The following is a 23150-nucleotide window of genomic DNA, read 5'->3' as shown; positions in this document are numbered from 1 at the left end:
TACTCTTACGAGTTTAAATATACGAAGCAACAAAAATATTTACCCGAGAAAAGTTCCAGTTGAACTTTTCATTGTTCTATATAAAATTAATAAACTAACGGCTTACAATGCAAAATTAAACAATGCCCACATTCGAATGTATACGTATATAATATAAATATTATCCTTATCTATCAAATCAAAGTTGTGCGTAAATAAGACAATGAACAACAGCTATTGAATTATGACACCCACATTGAAATAATATATTTTTAACGACTAACAATTTTGTTTTCAAAGGATAGTATAAGAATTTGATTTGCGTTTATAATTATACACAAGATCATATCTCATTATTTGCATAGAATGAACTTTCAATTAGGTACTATATTAAAGTATATATTAATTACCGGCTAATTTTTGAAGTACGCTGTACACTAAAGAACACAACAGCATAAATATAACCGGTTGACCTTTTTATAATATTAAAGTTATTTTCTTGAAATTTTAAACGTCATTAAAGGTAATCGTCTGAATTTATCTAAAGATTCTATACTGAGACATTTCAATCGTATAATGACTAATTGCACACTTTTAAAATATTGTTTAGAAATATATTTTAAATTGTAATATAATATTTATTTTCAATAAATTTAGGTAAACATGTAGTTAATAAATGAATAATTAAACAGTGTTTAAGTTAAAAAACTGAAAGCTGTCACTGTATACCTTATGGTTTTCCAAAGTTTCCTTACTTCTCGGTGTCCTATTGTTTCTTGTTTTTTAAAAAGTTGTATGTTTTACATTCTGACACGCATCCTAGATTTTTGCATGGGCTCGTTTCCAATGTTTTATATTTATTTCCATCAAGCATGGTTCGTCTCGTGATTAATGATGTACTTTATATTATTTTCATCAGCCATTATACTAAATAAATTCTTTAGACTATAATATTATGTTTTGATAATAACATATTTTTTTATTATCGTGTCTAAAATGTAATTTATTGCAGTCGAGTGTTACAATTTCTTAGTATGATAATTATAACGTTTACATAGGAAATTTATTTAAAATATTATACAATTTGTCAAGATGTTTGTTATAGTTACTCGTGTCTTTGATACATAATACATTATAATTCATATCGTACTAGCCACTGACACATCCCGCACACACAATTCAAACAATACATATACCTGTTTTACATAGAAACAATAAGAATGAATATTACAGTATGACAAACTAATAATGAATTGCTACTGATATTGGCGAGTATTCCAATACAACCTTATAATTATTTATTTTATTTATGAATATTGATTTGACTTAATTATTAAAGCGGAATGACCTTCTGAAAGAAAGGACTAGACGATAACCAGTTTTAAATAGTTATTTCTCGAATGTTAGACATAAAATTTAAGTATAGACGAGAGTAAAAGTGCGCATGATTAATGAGTCCGGCAAGTATAATGCTACGAAGAACTTCACCTCTACCAGTGATTTTAGATAAATATGTTCTATAATTATAAGTATTAAAAGCTAGTTATCGACCAGTTAAGTTAATCCTTAGTAGATCATTCTCGTTATATTAACCAAATCGAATTTATAAAAAGGCAGATAAATAGGTTTAAATTTTACTCGCCCTATAAACATATGCTTGTAAATAATAAATGCTTAACAAATTAAATATCTGATTATACTTAAGTAATTTTTTTTATTATCAAAGGATTTTACTTAAATTTTAAACTAATTGAAGGGGTGAGTGAATAAAGGTGTTAACTAACGTTTTTTGTAAAATAGTTGTAAACATAGTTTGAATAAATGAAAGTGTTAGGATATACGAGTAATACACAATGTAGCGAAATATTATAACAATTCAATGTGTGTTGAGCTTAAAAATTAAAAAAGTTCCAAACATATTTGAATATATATTGACTAAAATGTTTCCTCCTGAACTTTTTTGAAATTGTCAGTTAACACCTTTATTCCCTCAGTCCTCACCCCTTCAATTATTAAAAAAAAAAAATGTTGGACCAAGTCACATACCCTACGTTTTCTCGAGTCTCGTTTATGATCGAATCATTTAAGTAATAACATATTTAATCATGTTTACACGAAATGTTTAATGAACGAAACTTTTATATTAACACTATAGATAATCACAGTTTTTCATCAAATGTTTTTATGGAAGTAGTTACTAGTTTATCACTTAACGATTCCTCACCTACATACAACCATTAAACTTGTTTTTCTTGTATTAATTATCCGTATTTTATGTACTTGCCATTTATTTGCTAATTGCTGGTATACAATTTATATACATACATTTATTATACATTTTATGCTATGTACCTAATTTGCAAATACTACTAATTATGCTTTTTATTAAAATCATCATATATTAGGTATTAGGTGTATGTCATTACGCATGTAGGGTCACATAATACTATAACGAAGTCCATTAGAAATTTTCAACTTTAGAGGTTCATTGCGACACTTAGGCAATCCCTAACTGTTCTACCTATATCTTTAAGAAAAGTCACTGGGAAAAACCGTTCCGGTCCGGTTGTAGCCGTTTAAGTTTTTATGACGCCGTAACAGTATTGATCGCCTAAGAAGATGACGTCCAGAGTTAATCTGATTTTCGCAATATTTCCACAGGGCTCCTGACAAATCGTCTAACCGTGACTGCAGAATTTATATTTTCCACATACATCTTGTTTAAATCCAAAATAACCGAAACCGTCGTTGCGTGGCGAGTACAACACAATTGCATCTTTCGCCAGTACAGTTACAATGCCAAAGTCCAAGTCAACTAAAACGGACTTGGCGCAGGCGGTATTCGTCGTCGTAGCATGACGGCTCAACAATGAACAAAAATATCCACTTTTACTGCATACATACAAACAGCTAATACATACTATGGGCGCTTAAAGTTAAAACGTTATAAGCTCGAATAACTCGATGTCGCAAAAAAAAAAAATAATAACATCATACGCCACTCAAAAATTAATTTAGTTATCGTACTTACAGGTTTGTTATAGATGCTATGTTTAAATCAGCTTTCGGTCTAGTAGCTACATCAGCTCTCAAGTTATAGAAAATCAGTAAACATAAAAATAACGAAGAACGTTGCACCTAATGCTACTATATTTCTAATTTTTTCTGAAGTTATGTCCATGATTGTATAGTTATTAGGACTGAAAACAAAAATTAATTTTTTTCACAAGAATCGTTCTTTTGGCTTAGGCTTTTTTTGCCATGCACCACAGACGTTTTTCATACGCATATAAATGAAGAATAGTACTTTTAAAATCGCAAGAATGGTTCTTGAACAATCATTACCTATTGCGTAAAAGTTAAGACGTTCAAAGTTTGCAGACCAATACTGGCTAGTAAACTATAATTCAATATAATTTTTTAAACTTTAATGCACTATGGTTTATCACATTCCACTAAAAAAAACGTCAAGCCTTAACTGTAATCAAATATTTTTTACTCGACTATAGATTTTCCAGGGGCAAACATTATTTTGATCAAGTATATTATTCTAATAGCAACGTCCGTATTTATTATTACATATTTAAAGAAGGTACTCGCGGGACAAAATAAAATAGACTAAGGTAAATTCAAATGGAATCTACAGTGTAAATATTATATTCACTTGTATTTCCCAGAGAAATTGAAATAATATGTCAACCTAAAAGCTAAAATATCAAGTCCGCTGAAAAATGTATAAATATTTTTTTTAATGTTACTTACCTAATCTTATTTGTTATAAGCTGCAATTCCCGAGTCACTTTTTATAATTAGTATACATATATTTAAATGTAGAATAAACTCATTTTTATGTGACTATATTAATTAATAATTATTTTTCTATTAATGAAATTAACTATTTTTTGTTTTCATAAAGATGATATAATTTGAAAACTAAACAAATTTAACAAAATTTAGCTGCCTGAGATGATGAAATTGACTATCTTATTGTACTTGCTTAAAATATGGAACAATGAATTTCAGATTATCCGTGAAAAAAAACAATAGGCAACCAAATAGACATGTTTATTATTAGATATTTTGAATGATCGACAACGAATAGGTTTTGGCGAGTTTTACTCTAATAAAGACAAATTAAATCATCGAAGTGGATGAATTGACTAGAAAACGGTCTCCTCATAATTTTTTTTTTTTAATCTAAATACCAGTAGGTACTAAAGATAACCAACCATTACATTTTTACTACTACACATTACTAGAGAGTAGGGTGTCCTTTTGATTAAATAGTATCTAAACTTGCTGAAACGGTTCTTGACCTCATTTTCAAGCAAATCTGTATAGTAGATATATTAAGCATTTTGATCTGAAAGAAGAATAGTGAGCTAAGAAGTTGGATACTGAAAATAAGTATATTATATTTAATAAGTAAAATCAATAATAAACTCCATACATGCACAATCAAATTTGCTTAGAGAAATAAATACAAAATATATACGACAAAATTTTGTTAACTATGAAAAAATAAGTTAACTCATTCAAAAACCTTCCAGAACTGCAGAATTAAAAAGCATTAGCTGCAAAATAAAGACTTTAGCGTTAAAGTACGGTTTTTGCTATTGAAGCTTATTATGATTTCACATGCTTTTATTTATGTATTAATGTCAATTTTTTTTTCGCAAAAACAGAATATTTCAATGCTTCAAAATTAAATTTTCAAACTCGTTCATCAACGCAGTAGGTGTCCAACGATCATTAATAATTCATACTGTTCCAGTTTAATAAATCATAATACCTATATTTACATCATCCGCTACTTACCATTTTACCGAAAAATGCTCTACGTCCAATCGCACAAAAGCGCGACGCAATTGTGTACAAGTTGTAGAAAATTACACATTCTTAATCATCTGAAGTTTATTGCAGTTATCTGCAATCTTATTGCCTGTATAACCGGATAACTTGGGACATTATGCGAAATTTAGGGCATACGGGTAAAATAATATATTTTAGAATATATATTATGTTACCTATATGCCCTAAATTACCCGGTTTTACGGTAATGTATTAAGCTATATTCTTATCGATTTTCAATTATTAAGTAGCGGTTGTTTTAAGTTCAGTTAAATTATAACTTAACTGAACCCTCGGTAATGCATTATAGCAAAATTGCATGGAATAGCTGAGCACTCTCGCAATAGGCAATATTGTTTGCATTTCTTCAAGTTGTATGAAGAGGATAGACTTAATAATATCGTCGGTGTTTATGTAGACATTTTAGCTTGTTTTTTTTTTCAGCGAAATTGCGCCTATGTACAACGATGTTTTATTATTCATGTTATCTTTGCTATTTCAACGTACACAGTAGCCTATCCGAAATTCAAAAGAACCGTCTCTGTTGGACATAAACCAAATTATAGATTCGATAGGTTTAAGCGCGCCAAACGCTTTGAGTTCGTATTAAAATTACATAATCGTATAAATCTTCCATTTTGAAAACGGGGTAACTCCTAGACTTCGACAAAACTTAAAAGAATTATTGTTATGGGAAAGCACGCTACAAATGCCTGTCCAAACAGCTCACAACTGGGCGGGTGCCAAGTAATGTTATAAGGCTATTGAGAGTCCCTGAATAAATAAAAAAAAAATTACATACATACATACATAAATTTGTATACATCGGTTTCCGGGTAGGTTGTACATCTTGGCAATGGCCAATACCCTTTTTAATGTACCTAGTTTATTGATGAAATGTATGTTAGGTACTGAATCCCAACTCGTATAGTTTTAACAGTGAATCGTTTGCTTTGGCTATTGGCCCAATAAATAACTAATAATACAATAATTATTCAAAATAAAAAAAATTTCACAGGTTATAATTTAAAAAAAACCACAAGATATTCGTAGATTTCACTGGATTTAAAAAAATATACATATATTATTTATGTATTCCATAAATTTTTTATGACAAAATAGTTATTATGTTTCGAAATACCTTTAAGTTTTCACTTGATATAAATTAACTCTTAACTTGATAAGGGTGAATTAAAAAACAGTTTAAAATAACAAAAATAATGACACTTTTAGGTTGGTCATAAATTACACTTAAACGGTTTGTATCTTTAAATATATAATGCCGAGTTAAGAATATACTTTTATAGCCAACTAATAAATCTGTAGAATATATATTAATGACAATTATTAAATAAAAATATTAAGTATTCAACCAAAACTTGTTTTCTTATTTCTCATGAGTAAAATTCTAATATGGTATTTTACAAATACTTTATTTTAATTTGTCTAATGAAAACTCCAACAGATAAACTTTAAATTTGGAGATTTCTACTTTTGGTTGTTTAAGGTAATTTACATTTGAAGTATATTTAAATTTCATAGTAACAAAGTTAAAATAAAATAGTATGTATTTGGCTTTGAATAAAAAGTCTACAAGAAGACATATACTGTCATTTATTATTATACTTAAATTGGTACTCAAAAGCTTTAAAGCTATTAATATGTTTAAAGGTAGAATTGTTTAACAGCTTGGTTAATGAAAATGTTACGTTTAATTGTGAAACATGTAAACAAAAATCATTTGAATTATAATAGTCTTTATTGGATAGCATTATATTCAACAAATAAATGTAAGTTCGGCCAAAATTAAGTAATATAAAATTTGGAAGTAAATTTACAAAATTTTGTTTGAATTATAATAAAATGCATTATACTTTATTGTCAATATTACTATTATACCTTTCAAAATATACTATTAATTCACAATGTGGTGTTTGAGGAAACATATCGACTGGGATAGCTTTTACAGGTACAAATGGTGCTCCTTGTTTAGTTTTAGACTCAGCCATAGCTAACGTCAAAAAATTTTGCAGTGCAGCCTTTGGATTGCAAGACAAGTACACAAATCGTTTCAAATGCTTCATTCTTCTTAACAATAACACGGCTTTATTATCTAAAAAAAAAAAATTGTAATATTAACAAAAGAAAAAATTGTTCTATATAAATATATTATAATGAAATCTTACGTAATCCCGCTCTGGGCGGATCAACAACAGCTACTACATCATCGGCATTTTCTGGATTTTGAAATTCGTGTCTATTCATTATTTCCTCAGCTTTTCCACAAAAGAACTGAGCGTTTGTAATTCCATTTTCTGTGGCATTGAACTTTGCCATATTAACAGCTTCTTCCTGGATTTCTACACCAACAACATTAGCACAATCCTACAATAATGAAATTAAGGCAAAAAAATTAAGCGAGAACGGAAAATTACAAAAATCTTCAATAGTACCTTTGCAAGAGATAAACCAATTGTGCCAGTTCCACAACACACATCCAAAACAGTAGTTTGTGAACTAATTGACGCCAATTCTTTTGCAGAGTTCAATAATATTTCAGCAGCAGCAGTATTGACTTGAAAAAACGATTCAGGCGAAATTCTGAATTTAAGGCCTTTCATTTCTTCGACAATATATCCTTGGCCGTGTAATAGTTCTAGCGGAAACGAGTTCCCTTCGCCAGCACTATAAATGTGTAATTAAGTTTTTGCTTATAAATATTAATATAATTTTCAATATTAATATTGATGAGCCCTCACATTCTTTTCTTAGCTTTTTGAAAAAATAAAGAATCTACTTTACATTCTTTTCCTTCCCCATGAGTGTAATAATCTACAATTGATTTTTTCAAAGACTCGATAGCCGTCTCTTCCATAGTTTCCGTATGAACTACACATATCAACATCAATTGTTCAGTTTTTAAACTTAAACGTACTGTTAATTGACGCCAATGACCGGCATACGTTTCTGGATTAAATACCGGAATTCCAGAATCGCGTACAAAATTTTGGAAATACTAAGGAAAAAAAAGTTTAGATTATATTAATTATCTAAAAAAAACACAGTACATTTTTATGTTTCCATGTGATAACCTATCAGATATATATTATAATATCAAACACATTGAAGCACAATATACCTTTAGAATTTTTTATGGAGTATAAATATATTATAAGTTTCAACCAACTTCAAAATTTTTTTTTTTTATTATTGGATTTTAAACAATTACGATATAGGTTATGCGTTTTTTTTTTTTGTTATGGAAATCTTTGAATTATGAGATAGTTTTACAATTATTATCATTCTGATTCCAAAAGCATATTTAGAACGAGTAAATAAGAACTTTTTGTAATAAATTCCAGCTCTTAGAACTCAAGAACAAACTCTCGTTAAGTTATGATTATTTACTTTAACCGCGGTCTTCATACGCTGAGGGACATTTGAAACGTTTTCTATAGGTGCTACACACGTTTTCCCTTGAACATATGTACCAATACGAAAACCAACTACCGGCTCTTTATTTTCCATATCCATTCCTAAGAACAAAAAAGCAAAACTTAATTATTCCTTATTAAAGATATTTAGAGTGAAAACATTAAAAAAAAATCTCTGGCATTTAGGTAGAAAGGCATAAGTCTTAATACTCCAATATCTTAACGCCTCTCAGCGTTCTCCAGCCGTCAGTTGTGATGCACTAAATCGGTATGTTCTCTTTTGAAATGCAGTATAGTATACTAATTTTATTTACCAATTGTGAATTCACATTTATTTCTATATCCAGTACATTTATCAGCATCTTCTTTAAGGCTTTGTATTTCTAACATTTCACACGGAAGACCGTTGTTAATTTCTTTCTTCTCCTTTAACCAACTCAATAAGTCTTTATTGGTTTTAGGTAATCGTTTAGTATATTCCAAAAGAATATTTCTTATACTGTTTGTTTTCTGTATTAACTATAGTAAAAAATTACATTATTATTCTGATTAAAACAAAAATCATAATTTTTATTTTTATTTTAGTATTATTTAAAAAGACAATTTAAGAATACAAATTTTCTTACTTGCTCGTCATAGGATAAATTATGTAATGGAGTGACATTATTTATCATTTGTTGTTCCGCTTCATCATTACTTAACTTTGGCTTTTTTGGGTCTGGTCCATCATCTCCAAATTGTTCATTACGTTTTTTAACTAAAGGATCGGGAACAGCTTGGGCCACCTACAAGTTATATTTCTTTAAATATAGTAATAAGACATTTTTACAGAAAAAAAGAACCAAATTCCTTACACTAGCTTGTAGGACTGCATTCTTCCATTTGTATCCATTTAAAATGTCTAAAGCAGCAGATCTTTCCTCTTCAGAGTGAAAACATACATACAACCATTTTCCATTGCGCGTTGGAGTCTTCACTTTGGCACTATTTAATTTTAACTGTTGATTGATTAATTTCTTAAATTCCTACAAATACAAATACTGTTATGTATATGAATTTTGAATTAGGTATGTAGAACTTAAAAACTAAACTTTACAGCTTTACTTACAACAAGTCCGTAATATTTTGGAAGATTTCGCACTTCCAATTTAAACTTTTCAGATGTAAAATCATTTCTATCTAAATAAGCAAAAGGATTACTTTCCACTTTTTCGGTACATTCTGTTTTGTCGTCAGTAATATTTTCTAAATCGTTTAATTCAGTTTCGGTTTTCATTTTAGAAAAATAATATTTAACTTTACAACCCAATAGACTACACTGAAATAATTGTACTTGTATAAAAAAAATTAAGTTTTAAAATACAAGCATTACAAATTTAATTCTATATTATAATGAGCTGTTATGAAACCACATGCTCTGTGCTTAATAAATGTTTATTGTGTATAGTCAATCTATCAATTTTTAAATTCTAGTGATAAATGATAACTGATTAAACTCTTATCAAGGTTTGCTTGTTAACCTTATCAGGTAAAATATAAAATGATAACGTTTCACGTGCTTATGACTGTAAATACTGTTTAATAAACACTTTATTGTATTTAATTTGCGAAATATTTATGTATTGACTGTTGTTCATTAACCTTTTAACAGTTCTAAATATTATATCTACCAAGTCATTTTTGCATATTTTATTGAACAAATCTTCAAGATGCCGCAAGGAAAATTTAAAAATAAATCGCAGGTTTCTTTTGTGAAGAAGAAAAAGCCAGAAAAGAAAAGCAGGAAAGGTTAGTTAATTTGATATACATACGTTGTTGGTTTGTTAGATTTTGTTTATTACTTTCACTAAAAATGAATTCAACAAACAATGGTCAGTATAAAAAAAGTTTTACTCAAGGAATGTGTAAAAAATTATTTCAAATTAAATTTGCAATTGTAACAATATAATTCTACTAATATTATTATCTTTAAATTGTAATCACTTAGGTTGTATCTTTTTTTTGAACAAATTAACTTCACGACCATTCTTTTATTTTTATTCAATAGTATTTTTCAGTCCGATTATGAAGAGGTGCACTAAAATAAAATGACACTCCTAATTAATTTTAAAGTAACAGCCATTTAAAGTTCGCACATACTTTAAGTAAACAGTCTAATAAGAGTACAGCGCCATTGCTTTGCTTCATAAAGCAAAACATTTCTTTGACTTGCACGATACAATCTAAGGATAATGTCAACAGTTTGGTGAATACTGAATAATTTCTAAGTATTGAGCAAGACAAAATTTAACGTTCCGCCACAGATAAAACTAATATGCATCCTATTATGCTTAAAATTGCTATTACTTCAATTTTTATTGCAAACAGCTTTTCATTTTTTTCTAATTAGAATAATAAAAACTATTAATGAAAAAAAGGGATGAATAGTAAATTAGAGGTTTGAGTTTTACCCAATAGTTGCTATGTATTTCTTTTGTAAGTACTTTTAACCATTTAATTAAATGTTTTACAGTTTTAACTTTTAAGATTAATACAAATGTTTTTTTCATGCCTTAGCTTGTCCAATGCCATCTACAAAACACAAGTATGATGAAGGTCAACGAATTAAACGTATGGTTAGTAAAAATGTAAACAAGTTGGCTGAAGACGAACTTAGAGCATTAGCGACCGATAGTAAAAAGGTATTTTTGTCAAAGAAAAAGAAACAAGTTGGTCAAACTGTTCAAGCTGCTCCTAGTAAGCCTAAAGAAATTAAAATTACACAAAAATAAGTTTAAATCATTTTTGTTTTGGTATTGTTAAGATAAGTTATTATTGAAATTTATATTATTAAAAAAATGATGTGTATTCAGAATTTGTATTAATTAGAAGTTACAAAATCTTTTTCACTTATCTCCTACTTAAAATATTTTATTTAAAGTTACTTTTATAAACAAAAATGTCAGTTTTAAAACCATAATTACGTCCTGTTCTAACATGGGCTCCTTGGCTGGCTCCTCATATATTAACTGGTCAAAGATTACATATATGCTTGGTTACTAGAGCATCCCTAGTTGACCAAATGATGAGTACTTTGTGTAATTATGAACATCTTCAGACACCAACAAAAAATATCGTAGCTACTGATGAAATTAAACTATATTACCATGCATCAAATTCCAAAACATTTGTTTAGGTTAAAGTTTATTATTATTCCTCCAGGCGCCAAATAAAATTTGTTGCAAATGTGTTCGAATCTTTGATTTATATATTTTTACTTTGCCTTGTGTTAGTAAAATATTCTTATATTAAATGGTTTATGCTAAAATAAAAATCATTATGGTAATTAAGAATATTAGTATGAAGGTAAATTGAATATTAAAATTTTTAAACATAAAAACAAGTCAACACTCAATACTAAAAGAAATATTTCACTATAATAATGTCTGAATACAAGTATTTTTAAAACTAACTAGAGATTTTTAAATGCAACTTTGTAGGTACTGTCTATGTAGTGGCCATTCCAGTTCTAACTACCTTAAATTTTTCCTTAACTGACATTTTATCTTGTTATATTCTCTTCAAAATAAATATACTTCAGTGGTACAGTGATGGTCTTACAAATATACAAATTTTAAATTATATGTACTAGTAATTTTATCAAACAAAAATAATGTAAAATGTATATTGTATAACTATCCACTGACAATTAGGTTTTTATTTTTGTCCTTCATAATAATAGGTGTGGCTGATTTATTTTCTTTCAGTTCTATGACACCACTTTTTGACCCTTTAATAGTATGTGTTAACCTATAACAAACAATTTGGTATAGATTACAAGGTAAAAGGTTATTAATAATAACAAAACTTAATTTATTTTAGTCACTAGCCACTGCCCAATATGTTTTACATTTAATATAATTACAAATTTTCAAAATACATAAATTTTATCGTCTTTCCCCGAAGCATCCGATATAGACTCATATTCATAGATCTTTTCTCCACAGTTTCCTAAAAGCAAAAATGTCTCTTTTCTTTCAATAATTTCACTCATAATACAATGGACAAATAACCTCAAAAATAAATAAATAACCAAATTGATAAATTAATTGATTGACCACAACTTCTCACAGTTCTCGTATGAGTAACCAACAACTAATATAGTGATAAATAGCGACAGTAAATGACGGTATTACAAATTTATATTTTTAGCACAACTCGGTGATTGGTCATTCACCCTATCGTTGTTATTAAAACATATTATCTTAGCACCTCATCAAGCCCGTACTGTATAGCCGATATCAGATGCTTTGGCCACCAACGATCAAATTATTTAAAAATGATATAATATATTTGTAAAAAAATCTGGTAGGTTAGGTTTTACTTTATGCCTCGCTGAATGCTGGCAAGTGGCAATCATAATGCCTATAAAGTATATTAATTATAAAATTATGTTTTTATTTTATTATAATATTTTTTTCTGATCTAGTGTAGTAAAAATGTATTATGTAAGTATATTCAATTTCTTCGCAATTAAATGAGGAATAAGTTAATAATATTTTTCAACCCTTAAAAAAATATTTTAGGGTACATTTTAAGGGTTAGTTTATCAATGTTTTCATTAATTTTACTTTCTAAGGCCAAAATTAAATTAACAATAGTTTTTTATGTAAAACAAAAAATACTAGTTTATTCCTCTTTTTTATATTGATGATTTGTTATAAAACGAGAGATTAGCCATAGTTTATGGGGGTTTCCCGATTTTGAGGGAGGAATTGAACTTTTGACACCTTGCTGTACTTTTGAAGTAATATTTCTAAACGATTGATGCGCTACTCAAGTAAATCGATCCTACGATTCCTGGAAGACAGACAAAATAAATTATTAAAATAACTCATCATTATAATATCAATAGGTACCTTCTGACCTTTGAAGCTACAATGTGTCATTTGTCAACAATCACCCTAATAAATCCTTAATACTCAAACTAATAAACTATCACGCTCGTCGTCAATTTGTTTTTAAAAGCACTGACAATCCCTCTTCTAGTATAAAAAATTTAAATAATAGTTAAAATGCTCACACTAGTGTAAAAATTAAAAATTACGAATTTCATCAAGTACCTATCCATTGGGCACTGGCTGCTACTCTTGAAACTAACTTAAACTTACTTTTGACCAATATCAATTCTGTTGATATTCAACAGAGTACATTTTTTTGAAATGTTGATGAACTTCGTAATAAACTCTATTAGGTAAGGAATCTCTAAAATTAAATCACCCTGAAAGTAATAACATTCGTTCATATCAATTAACTTATTATGCTGTTTTCACATATTTCGAAGGAAAATAGGTAAGTACTTTAGTTTGTTTGTATTGTGAGGATATTTTAATCAGCAAAAAGTTATCTTTTCCCGAAGTGACTTCAAACTTGTTCACGTAAATCAGTGGTATCTTGTCGACAGTTTTTAACTTATTTTTCACTACTTGATTCAAATAGAGCGTCTTAGTTGTTAATATTAATAGCCTGGATCTTTTTTTATATCCTTTTCGATCGAATTTAACTACCCTGGAACCGTACTAAAAGGAATTAAAATACTATTAAATGTTTACAAATTAATCAATTATCATAGTGACGTCTTACAACATATTTTTCTTTAGGTACTGTATGCATGAATGTCGCCCTTAAGCTTTTCTCTGTAATATTCAACCGTTCGCCTTGAAACGAAAAGTGTGAACTGCATTGACCATAATTCCATTTTTTGTCTGTAAAATATTCATCGCGTACAAAAATAATTTATGGCTATTCTCAGCAGTTTGACTTAACACTTAAGTGTAGCTTAACCTATAATAATTTTTGTACTGTCAAACTCAACTTAATTTTTAAGCTAAACAGCTGGTAAGAACGACTATTAGTGATTTTTCTAACAGTTAGTTGTGCTGAAATACCTTTGAAAAGGGTTTCAGCTAGTATTTTCAATTCGAGCTGTTTTCTATGTCGAGAATCCATTGCCATTTTGTATTTTTTCTGTAACCATATCTTATGCCATTTTCTGAACTTTTTAGTTGCCTGCAATAAACCATAATTGTACTGTCAACAAAATATTTGTCATCTTAAAACGCTGTTTTTAAATATTTTTTAAAATAATGTTTGTACTTAAGTTACACAAACGCTTGGATTAAATTTCAAATGTCGTTTAGGCTCATGGCGCCGGGCGGCCATTGGACATTATAATATGGTAACATAAAGATTATGCCTTGGTGAAGATTTTAATGAGTTTTTTTCACAAAGCAGAAAAAACTAAATAATTATATTTCCGCAAACTGATTGTAAATAAAAACGGTACTCAAGCTTTTTTTTCAAACTATTAATTTTAAATCGTTATTTAAACTTTTTTTTTCTTATATCAAGTTACTTATTATAAAAAATATGTATACGTTCATATTTATGAAAAATCCAGTTTATAATTACATATATATTTATTTATTTATTATGCACATACATATTTATTTATTATGTATGCTTCTTATTTACAGGCTGTCAGTGTCCTGACTCCTGATGTTAATGCGTCTATGCTCGCTGTTTTATTGCATATTATTGAATTTTGATATCATTAATCAATAATTATTATGGGTGTTAAATATGATGTTAAAATTTAGATATTATTAAGAGGAAAAAAAATTAATTGAGTTAAAAATTTGTCATGATTATCAATGAACTAGCGACTACTAGGGTGTTAAAATTGTTATTTATTAGGTTTATGAAGATTCCAATGTAAAATTAGGTAGGTGAATAACTAGATATAGACCATTATTAGGGTATTACTGGTTAGTATTTATAAGTCGTGCTGCCAACTAATGTTGGACCAAACCAAATTTTGTATACTTCATATATACCTACATGGTTCAATATTTGTTTAGGCCATCCCCTGTGTGATACGATCCTCGGTAACGTCTGTGTTAAGTTTCTTACAACCAGTCTCCGCGTGTTCACGATAAATGCGGTTCGTTTACATGTGATATTATTTTTCTTCATCTTGTATTACTTAATCGGAAACATATTGTTTAAGTTAGTAAAAAATTTGATCTTTTTAGGATTTTTAATAACAATATTAGGTATAGTATATTTATGTGTACCTAAGTTGAAGTTTATAACATACACCAAGTGACAAGTATAACACTATTGATATTAGATTGATCACTAAAGCAGTCTCTGGTGGAGACCGCATCGTGTTTAAAAGTATTAATTTGTCCTCTTCAACTAATTTGACCTCAAAGTCGCGCATTGCTATGTTGTACGCGATGAAAAATATCAATCAAATTGTATGCCGCACTACAATGAAATACACGACTACATTGTGTTAAATTGGCTCGACTTGATCTGTGGCTATTATTATTTAGCGACGTTTGTTGTATACAATGCGTCAATCAAACCGCTGGAGCCACAGACATATTATCATTTCAAGTTCTCGAATGTATATTTAAAAAAAAAAGTAAACATTTTGTAAAATATTTTAAACCGATCATGGCAACTATAAATATTTCTTTCATATTTTGGGATAGTAGTATACATATATATATTATACAATAGTAATTATTCGTCCGTATTAAATAATATATATATATATATATATATGCTGTTTATTACTTATATTTCTTCGGGACCTCGGAGAGTTGGAGGTAAAGACTGTAGGGAAAGAGGTCCTACTTGTAATTTGTTTCCACGCTCTACTAATTATAGGCTTATACAGCCAGAATAAATACTATACTAGACAGCACCTTTTTAGTATTGCGACTATTATTCTGATGACAAATTTAATATTTAGAACTATACACAGGTATAGCACGATATAATAAATGAGTTCAGAGTCTTAGTCCTTTAGAAACGGAGTTGGAACACGAATTTAGAGATATCTTAATCCGTTATGTACTTAGCAAGCTGCAAGTATGAGCTAATATAAATGTTAATAGTTAATACATATTATATAGGTAGTGAAATATCATAAGTAATAAAGGATATGAAAATATATAGGTACCAAAATTAGGTATAGTCAATTGTCGGTACATACTACATTGTGCACATGGTAAAAATACACAGCTGAGAATCAATATAGAGATAACAGTAAAACACTGTGATAACAGAATACGGTTGACACGTGTCTGCACTCTGCTCTCTTGATACAATAATTTACTCATATTAGATTCAGTTATTTGTTGGTGAAAGGGGATTCACAAATTTACAGAACCGATTTTTAAGTAATTAATGTTCCTAGTATTTATGTACAAGATTCGTCGTTTTACACATAAATTACATTCCCCATAATGGGTTTTAAATTTGTTGGTGATAGTTATTGTCGATGAACCCTCCCCATAAATAAAAAGAAAGACATACTGCTATATTAAAAACGTATTGGTCATGAATTACGATTTCACTTGTTCCTGATTTACGTAACACCATAATATTATAATGTGTGTGGTATGCATTGTGAAGGGTTTTGTAAATGTTGTAAATACCTATACTTAGGTGATTGGATATTTTCACAATAGGTAGCGAATTCGATATTTACAATACTGTCGTCTGTTTTGTGTTTACAGATAAGAGTTAAGTGTCTAGTTTGAAAAATAATTTTAAAACAATAATAATTATTGTTTTATTCTGCCACAGAAAATGTCGTGGATCAAAAGTATTTTTAATGAAAGCAACTTCATATCGTATCCAAACCCAGGAAGTATTGTTTTTCAATATGGAACTTCGGGTATACGATGCAAGTGAGTGTTGTATATAATTATTTCTAGTTATTATTAACATTTTTTTTTAAAAAAATATATATATATTAAACTGTTATTAGAGCCGATTATCTTGACCATGTCATGCATCGAATGGGTATGCTAGTGGCGTTGCGATCCATGTGTTTGAAGTCTGCTAGAGTCGGTCTAATGATTACGGCTTCACACAATGCGCATGAAGATAACGGAGTCAAACTTATTGATCCACAAGGAGAAATGCTTGAGAGTTCTTGGGAAGTATTGGCTACCGAGTTATCCAACGCTATAGATGATCAACACGTATCTACTGTACTTACGAGTTTAGTTTCCAAGTACAATATTGATTCCAGTTATATACCCAAAGTGTATGTTGGGCGAGATACTAGGTAAGATTAATGTAAGCTTCTGCGATGAAACTGTTTTACTAAATTTTCGTTCATTATATATTTTAGATATTCTGGAAAAAAGTTATTAGATGCAGTGATTGTTGGTATGAAACAATTTAATAGTGACTTTGAAGATTTTGGTGTGATAACAACACCGATGTTACACTTTTTTGTTAGATGTTATAATACAAATTGCTTGTACGGTCAACCAAACGAACAATCGTATTTCAACAAACTGACTACTGCTTTCAAAGATATGAGAAATATGGCAAGTACCTATTAATTAAGAAGATATTTTCAATTAATACTTAACAGTTTTTTTTTTATAGTGCACTGATTATAAAAATTACAATACAGTAATAGAATTTGATGGTGCTAACGGTGTGGGTGCTTTAAAAATGAAAGATGCTCTAAGTTATCTTGATAATACGTTGATAATCAATATGCATAATGATGAAGTATCCAGTTCAGAAAAATTAAATTCTAAAGTACGATATCATAAGATTATAAGCATTATCGCTAAGTCTTGTTATTAAGTAATATGTAATTTAAACCATAAACTGTTCTAGTGTGGTGCGGATTTTGTCAAGTCCAATCAATGTCCTCCGACTGGTTTATCTATCAAACCTAATGCAAAGTATATATCTGTTGATGGGGATGCAGATAGAATCATTTATTTCTTTGTCGACGAAAGTAACAAGTTTTATTTATTAGATGGTGATCGCATAGCTACATTAGGTAAATTGCTATACAATTTAAAATTAATTGATAAGCTAAATATTTAAATACTTTTCATTAATAGTGGCTGGGTATGTGAAAGAACAAATCATAGCTTCGGGTCTTGACGTAAACATTGGATTAGTACAAACAGCCTACTCAAATGGAAATTCTACAAACTTTGTGTCAAATACATTGGTATGATTTTTTTTTTTTGTTAACGTTTTGTATAGTAAAGTAATAAAATATTATAAAATATTTTTCATAGTACACTTTCAGTAGTATCATTATCAGCGCTCACAACAGACTGAGTCTGTTAGTTTTGTAGAGTTATTTTTAAGGCTCATTTTACAACCATATTTTCACTCGTTTTATCTGTCCAACATTTTCAGAAAGTTCCAGTGGCTTGTGTTCCTACCGGTGTAAAGCATCTACACCACAAAGCACAAGATTACGATATTGGCGTTTATTTTGAAGCTAACGGTCATGGTACATTAATCTTCAAAGAATCAATAAGAAATCTAATTAGGAAAGAAGCGTCTAAACAAAAAGATGAGTATGTTTTTTGTAGTTTTTTAAATTTTTATATTATATTAATTTTTATTATTAAATATGTCGTTAGGTCGAAACTAATAGCTCTCAAAAAATTGATTTGTATAATGGATATGACAAATGAAACTGTTGGCGATGCTTATTCAGATATGCTGATTGTTGAAACTGTCCTTTGTGAACGAGGATGGAGTCTCAATGATTGGTACAATACATATGCAGATTTACCTAATCGTTTGATGAAAGTCACTGTTAAAGTAAATAATTTGAAGTTTTATAAAACAAAATGTCGTTTATGTAAACTGATTATACTGTAGGTTTCACTAGTCTATATATATTTATTATTTATCATAAAAAACGTTTTTAGGACAGGAATACATTTTCTACAGGCGATGCCGAACGCATTTGCATAAGGCCACTAGGACTTCAAGATAAGATCAATTCTATCGTCGCTAATTATCCAATGGCTAGATCATTTGTGAGGTAATTAAAATCGGTTTTAATGATCAAGCATTGTCGTTGTAAAAAAAATATATGATTTTAAGATATTTTATTTTATTAATTATATTTTTATAACACAACTTACTCGTATAATGAAATAAAAACAAATGTACTTTTAAGTTATTATTAAAACTTTAAGATTTAATAAAAACGTTTACATAACTTACCACACTTGTATTGTAAACATTCCATGATTGATATATTGTCATGAATGTAATGTGTTATTCAAAATGCTTTAAATTTTAAGCAATTACAATTTGTTTCTAATTATAGACCATCTGGCACAGAAGATGTTGTCAGAGTTTACGCTGAGGCAGATACACAGGTTCATGCAGATAAACTTGCCGTAGAGGTTGCTGCTGTCATCTACGATATGGCTGACGGTGTAGGAAAAAGACCGAGCTAGTTAAATTACATACAATTTAATACTTAAAATATTTTATTAAATTTATCAGTGTCGTCTGTATACAGGGTCATATGCGTGTAATCTATATTATATATCTATATTATGTTTTCTATATTTTTTTTTTATTAGCATACAGCTAATACAATAAATAATAACAGAATTCGAAACTTTTTAATAATTTGACCTTTTTTATATTTTTATTGTTATTGTTAAATTTTACTGTTGTGATACAAAAGCCTAATGATTAATTTTTGTTAAACTACAAATATATTATACTTAAACCTAGTTAAAAAAATATTATTTAGTTTTATAATAAAATAATTTTGTAATGATCAATTTATTTATGGTTTTTACTTTTTTAAACTGAGTTGATGCAGTCGTTTCTATTTAAACAAATTAAATTTAACTGATTTTCTTTGTAGTTAACAATTTTGAAAAAAAAAATATGAAATGTAATCACATATTGTTACTGTTCACTGTAAATACCTCATTCTTACTCCTAAAAGGTGCCTACAAATTACAAAATCTTCCAACTTGTGATAATTTGATTGGTGGCCAACAGTTGATATTTGAGTGATGATGAATTTACCATCTACATAGATATGGATATTATTTTTGTACAAGATCTATTTTTAACAGTACCATCTTGTGTTAAATCAAATATTTGTGATTAATACATTTTTCAAATTCATTTATGGAGGAAATGTGTTTAAATTTGCGTTGGTTGAGTTGTACACAGTACATTAGTTGTCCATAACACATACATGACGTGTTGTACACCTCTTTACACTTCCAAGGAAAACAAATTCCAAATTTCGATGTTTTGTAAAAAAATTGATACTTAGCCGTATGAACAATATAATCTTAAGAACTCGTTTTTAAAAATTCAAAAATAGTACCTTTTGACTAACTAAAAAAAAGTTATTCCACTAATTAAGGTCTGCTGACAAATAAATAAATACATTTTTTTTGTTTTAAAAAATTACATAATGAATCCACACGAAATTACTGGTCAGTAGAAAATTAGTTTTGAGATTAAGCGATCAAAAAAACTGAGGTTTCTACTTTCTAAGGCGTTACCAGACATTATTTTGTTGCTTTAAAGTTGATTTTGCTTATGAATTATTATGGTACACATTTTTAAAGAGAATAATCGACTTGTTTGTACATGTTTATATTAATACCGAATTTATTATTTATTCTCCTGACTCACTATTCCATTACCATTATAATACATTTTATATTCGCGTGGCTTAGTTATAACCCAGCTGTATGCATTACTTATCAGCTAACCCGACCGCAAATAAACTTTTTTTTTTACATTATGTTTGCGAAAATTAACTTATTTTCTCCGTCGTTCCTATAATATATTATATAAATGTAGATATTTATATATTAGTTCTTTCCATTTGTTTATAAACGTGTCATTAAAAATGAATAATTTTTCATACGTTTACAATATTTTAAAAAAATGAACTTGAATAACCGTTCAATATTTTATACTCGTAAATATTTTATAATTAAAATCAAATTCAAATATTTTTCTTTTAATCGTTTTAAATGTACGTACATATTATCATATACTATAAATAAATGTAAATATTTATATTTTATATTGTTAAGATTAGATCTCGGGTCGTAATGGACCAATCTCCATTTTTTTTTTGCTCAAACTAAGGCTATGGTATAGGTATTATATGTATTCATATAGTATATATGTATGTTGTTCTCTACATTAAAATAAAATTGCAATTTTTATGAAGTTAAATAGCAAACACAAACCTATTACTTTTATTGGGAAATGACATTTTTATTTTAAGATTTGAATTATAAAAAAATTAAAATTGTTTAAGAGGTAGACGTGTTTATATTAGTACTTCAGCCTATGTAGGTAGACTTGAAGTTGTTATACTATAAAAAGTTGTTTAAAATAAAAATGTATTTAGGTATAGTTTTCTATACAGCAAAAATATGTGTTTTAGTCTTTAAATAGGGTCAAGTATTTTTATTATAAGCAAATGGGTATGGGACAAATGCAAGTACTATTTTTTTTCTAGAAAAAACCAACAATACTTGTATTTTATTTATTTGTATGATTCATTAACAACTTATAATTACATTTTTTAAAGGGTGAATTGTTTAATGAAAAAACCCGCTTTTACAATGTAGCTCCACTTGACCCAACGTTGGTTTTTGTTTTTGACAGCGAAGAAAATTAATAATACTTTACCTATAGGTATTTTATTAAACACAATTATCTTATTATGTGAATTATATAAGTATAGATACAATAGGAGATGTATAGCCCTACTTCCTAGTTATTCAACAGCACTGTTTTGTCCTTTCTAATGTTGGAAATCGGTACAATTTAAGTAATAAAATGTAGTTGTTTATTTTTAGTCTTGAACTTATAACTAAGGTAAACGTCCCTGAGGTCTTAACATCGTGTAGGTTGACTTTTATATGGTTTAGATGTGAGAGTCGTACAGAGAGAAAATGGGAAACTCAAAGAAAATTACACGCACAAGGACACCTTACCTTTCTCGTTACATTTCAAGCGTAAAGTTTAACAACTGTTAGAGATTAATAAAATCATTTCGATTAAGTTTTTCGCATATATTTATTTCTACCACCAAATCGCTTTCAAGTGAAATCAAAAAGTTTCCCTACTAGTGCTGTTAAAAACTTTGTATTTTATTACAATAACGGGTAAACAAATGTCTTCCCGTTATGATAGTAAATTTACGTATTATATTAATATATTGGCTATAGCACAAAGAAACATTTAAGTGCATTATAAATAAAAATGTACACATGAAAAACGTATTGGTCATAGTTGATAATTTGTACCCATACACAATTTTCTGAACTGAATATTTTATTAACATTTTTAGTGTGTTATTAAAATAACAGTAACGAACATATTTTTGAGTGTATAAAATATGACTCTGTATAAATTATAACTGACCATAAATTATCTAATAGGTACTGTTGTTGAATTTGTGTATAGCTACTATTTTGGTTGTAATTTACAATTAAAAGAGAAATGTATATAAAAGTTTTAGTATGCAAAGTTTTCTTCAACTTATTAAAATAGAAAGAAACATTTGGGTTTAAATAATTGTTGCACAAGAAGAAGAAAATCTAAATTTTGTCTTCTAGATTTGAATTGAAGTGGGAGAACCGAAAAAGGTGGTAATTATAAAACTTGGAACTTTAAATGCGTCAAATAATAGTTTACTATATAATAAGTAACAACTTGCCGGGGAACAATGCAGTATTGTTGTGAGCGAGGAGCCAAAATTTAACTATTTAAATAAGTTCGTTGGGATAAAATAAATATTATGTGAAGCTTGTTAACTAGAGGGAGAATGAAAAGTATAATTTTTCATCATGCAATTACTTGGAGAAAAACTTACCTGAGCATTAAGCAGTTAAAATGTTTAATGTGTAAAATTACAACCCTTTATTACAATTATAATATATTTATTTAGATGTACTGTAGAATCTATCATCTCTTTCAGCTTTAAGTTGTTTTAACCGAATTATGTATTTTGTATTTTTTTAACATTGTAACAATAGG

General features: G+C 28.3%; 4 protein-coding genes across 9 annotated transcripts; 2 read left to right on the top strand and 2 right to left on the bottom strand.

Moving 5' to 3' along the window:
* Positions 1-6523: 6523 nt before the first annotated feature.
* Positions 6524-9696, bottom strand: LOC126843538 (tRNA (uracil-5-)-methyltransferase homolog A-like). The gene is made up of 9 exons (XM_050581123.1): positions 9373-9696; positions 9119-9289; positions 8891-9049; positions 8579-8783; positions 8239-8366; positions 7590-7846; positions 7284-7515; positions 7017-7215; positions 6524-6943 (listed from the first exon to the last, which is right to left on the bottom strand). The coding sequence occupies exons 1-9, from the start codon at positions 9538-9540 to the stop codon at positions 6699-6701; spliced, it is 1764 nt and encodes a 587-aa protein (XP_050437080.1). The 5' UTR covers positions 9541-9696; the 3' UTR covers positions 6524-6698.
* Positions 9697-9807: 111 nt separating this feature from the next.
* LOC126843593 (uncharacterized) lies at positions 9808-11118 on the top strand. Its single transcript, XM_050581206.1, has 2 exons — positions 9808-10052; positions 10821-11118. The coding sequence occupies exons 1-2, from the start codon at positions 9974-9976 to the stop codon at positions 11033-11035; spliced, it is 294 nt and encodes a 97-aa protein (XP_050437163.1). The 5' UTR covers positions 9808-9973; the 3' UTR covers positions 11036-11118.
* Positions 11119-11654: 536 nt separating this feature from the next.
* On the bottom strand, positions 11655-15465 carry LOC126843579 (unconventional myosin IC-like). 3 transcript variants are annotated; one of them, XM_050581188.1, is made up of 7 exons: positions 15380-15465; positions 15144-15287; positions 14192-14333; positions 13887-14008; positions 13604-13822; positions 13415-13524; positions 11655-12053 (listed from the first exon to the last, which is right to left on the bottom strand). In XM_050581188.1, the coding sequence occupies exons 2-7, from the start codon at positions 15276-15278 to the stop codon at positions 11939-11941; spliced, it is 843 nt and encodes a 280-aa protein (XP_050437145.1). In that variant the 5' UTR covers positions 15279-15287; positions 15380-15465; the 3' UTR covers positions 11655-11938. The 3 variants fall into 3 exon arrangements, with proteins under 3 accessions (XP_050437145.1, XP_050437143.1, XP_050437146.1); XM_050581186.1 differs by having other exon boundaries at positions 15144-15452; XM_050581189.1 differs by having other exon boundaries at positions 14192-14312; positions 15144-15449.
* Positions 15466-16402: 937 nt separating this feature from the next.
* On the top strand, positions 16403-19903 carry LOC126843539 (phosphoacetylglucosamine mutase). Of its 4 annotated transcripts, none has more exons than XM_050581125.1 (11): positions 16403-16766; positions 16838-17011; positions 17092-17394; positions 17461-17662; positions 17724-17882; positions 17964-18132; positions 18197-18309; positions 18504-18667; positions 18734-18917; positions 19028-19143; positions 19435-19903. In XM_050581125.1, exons 2-11 carry the CDS (start codon positions 16911-16913, stop codon positions 19565-19567), a joined length of 1644 nt encoding a protein of 547 aa, XP_050437082.1. In that variant the 5' UTR covers positions 16403-16766; positions 16838-16910; the 3' UTR covers positions 19568-19903. The 4 variants fall into 4 exon arrangements, with proteins under 4 accessions (XP_050437082.1, XP_050437081.1, XP_050437084.1 ...); XM_050581124.1 differs by having other exon boundaries at positions 16403-16843; positions 16908-17011; XM_050581127.1 differs by having other exon boundaries at positions 16428-16498; positions 16908-17011.
* The last annotated feature ends 3247 nt before the right edge of the window (positions 19904-23150 follow it).

The sequence above is a fragment of the Adelges cooleyi genome, unplaced genomic scaffold, assembly GCF_023614345.1.
Source record: "Adelges cooleyi isolate 19-005CV unplaced genomic scaffold, UGA_ACOO_1.1 ACOO_flye_CR_arks_rails_tigmint_CR_PRNA_574, whole genome shotgun sequence".
In the NCBI taxonomy this organism is placed as follows: Eukaryota; Metazoa; Arthropoda; class Insecta; order Hemiptera; family Adelgidae; genus Adelges; species Adelges cooleyi.
This window is presented reverse-complemented; position numbering and strand designations above follow the sequence as displayed.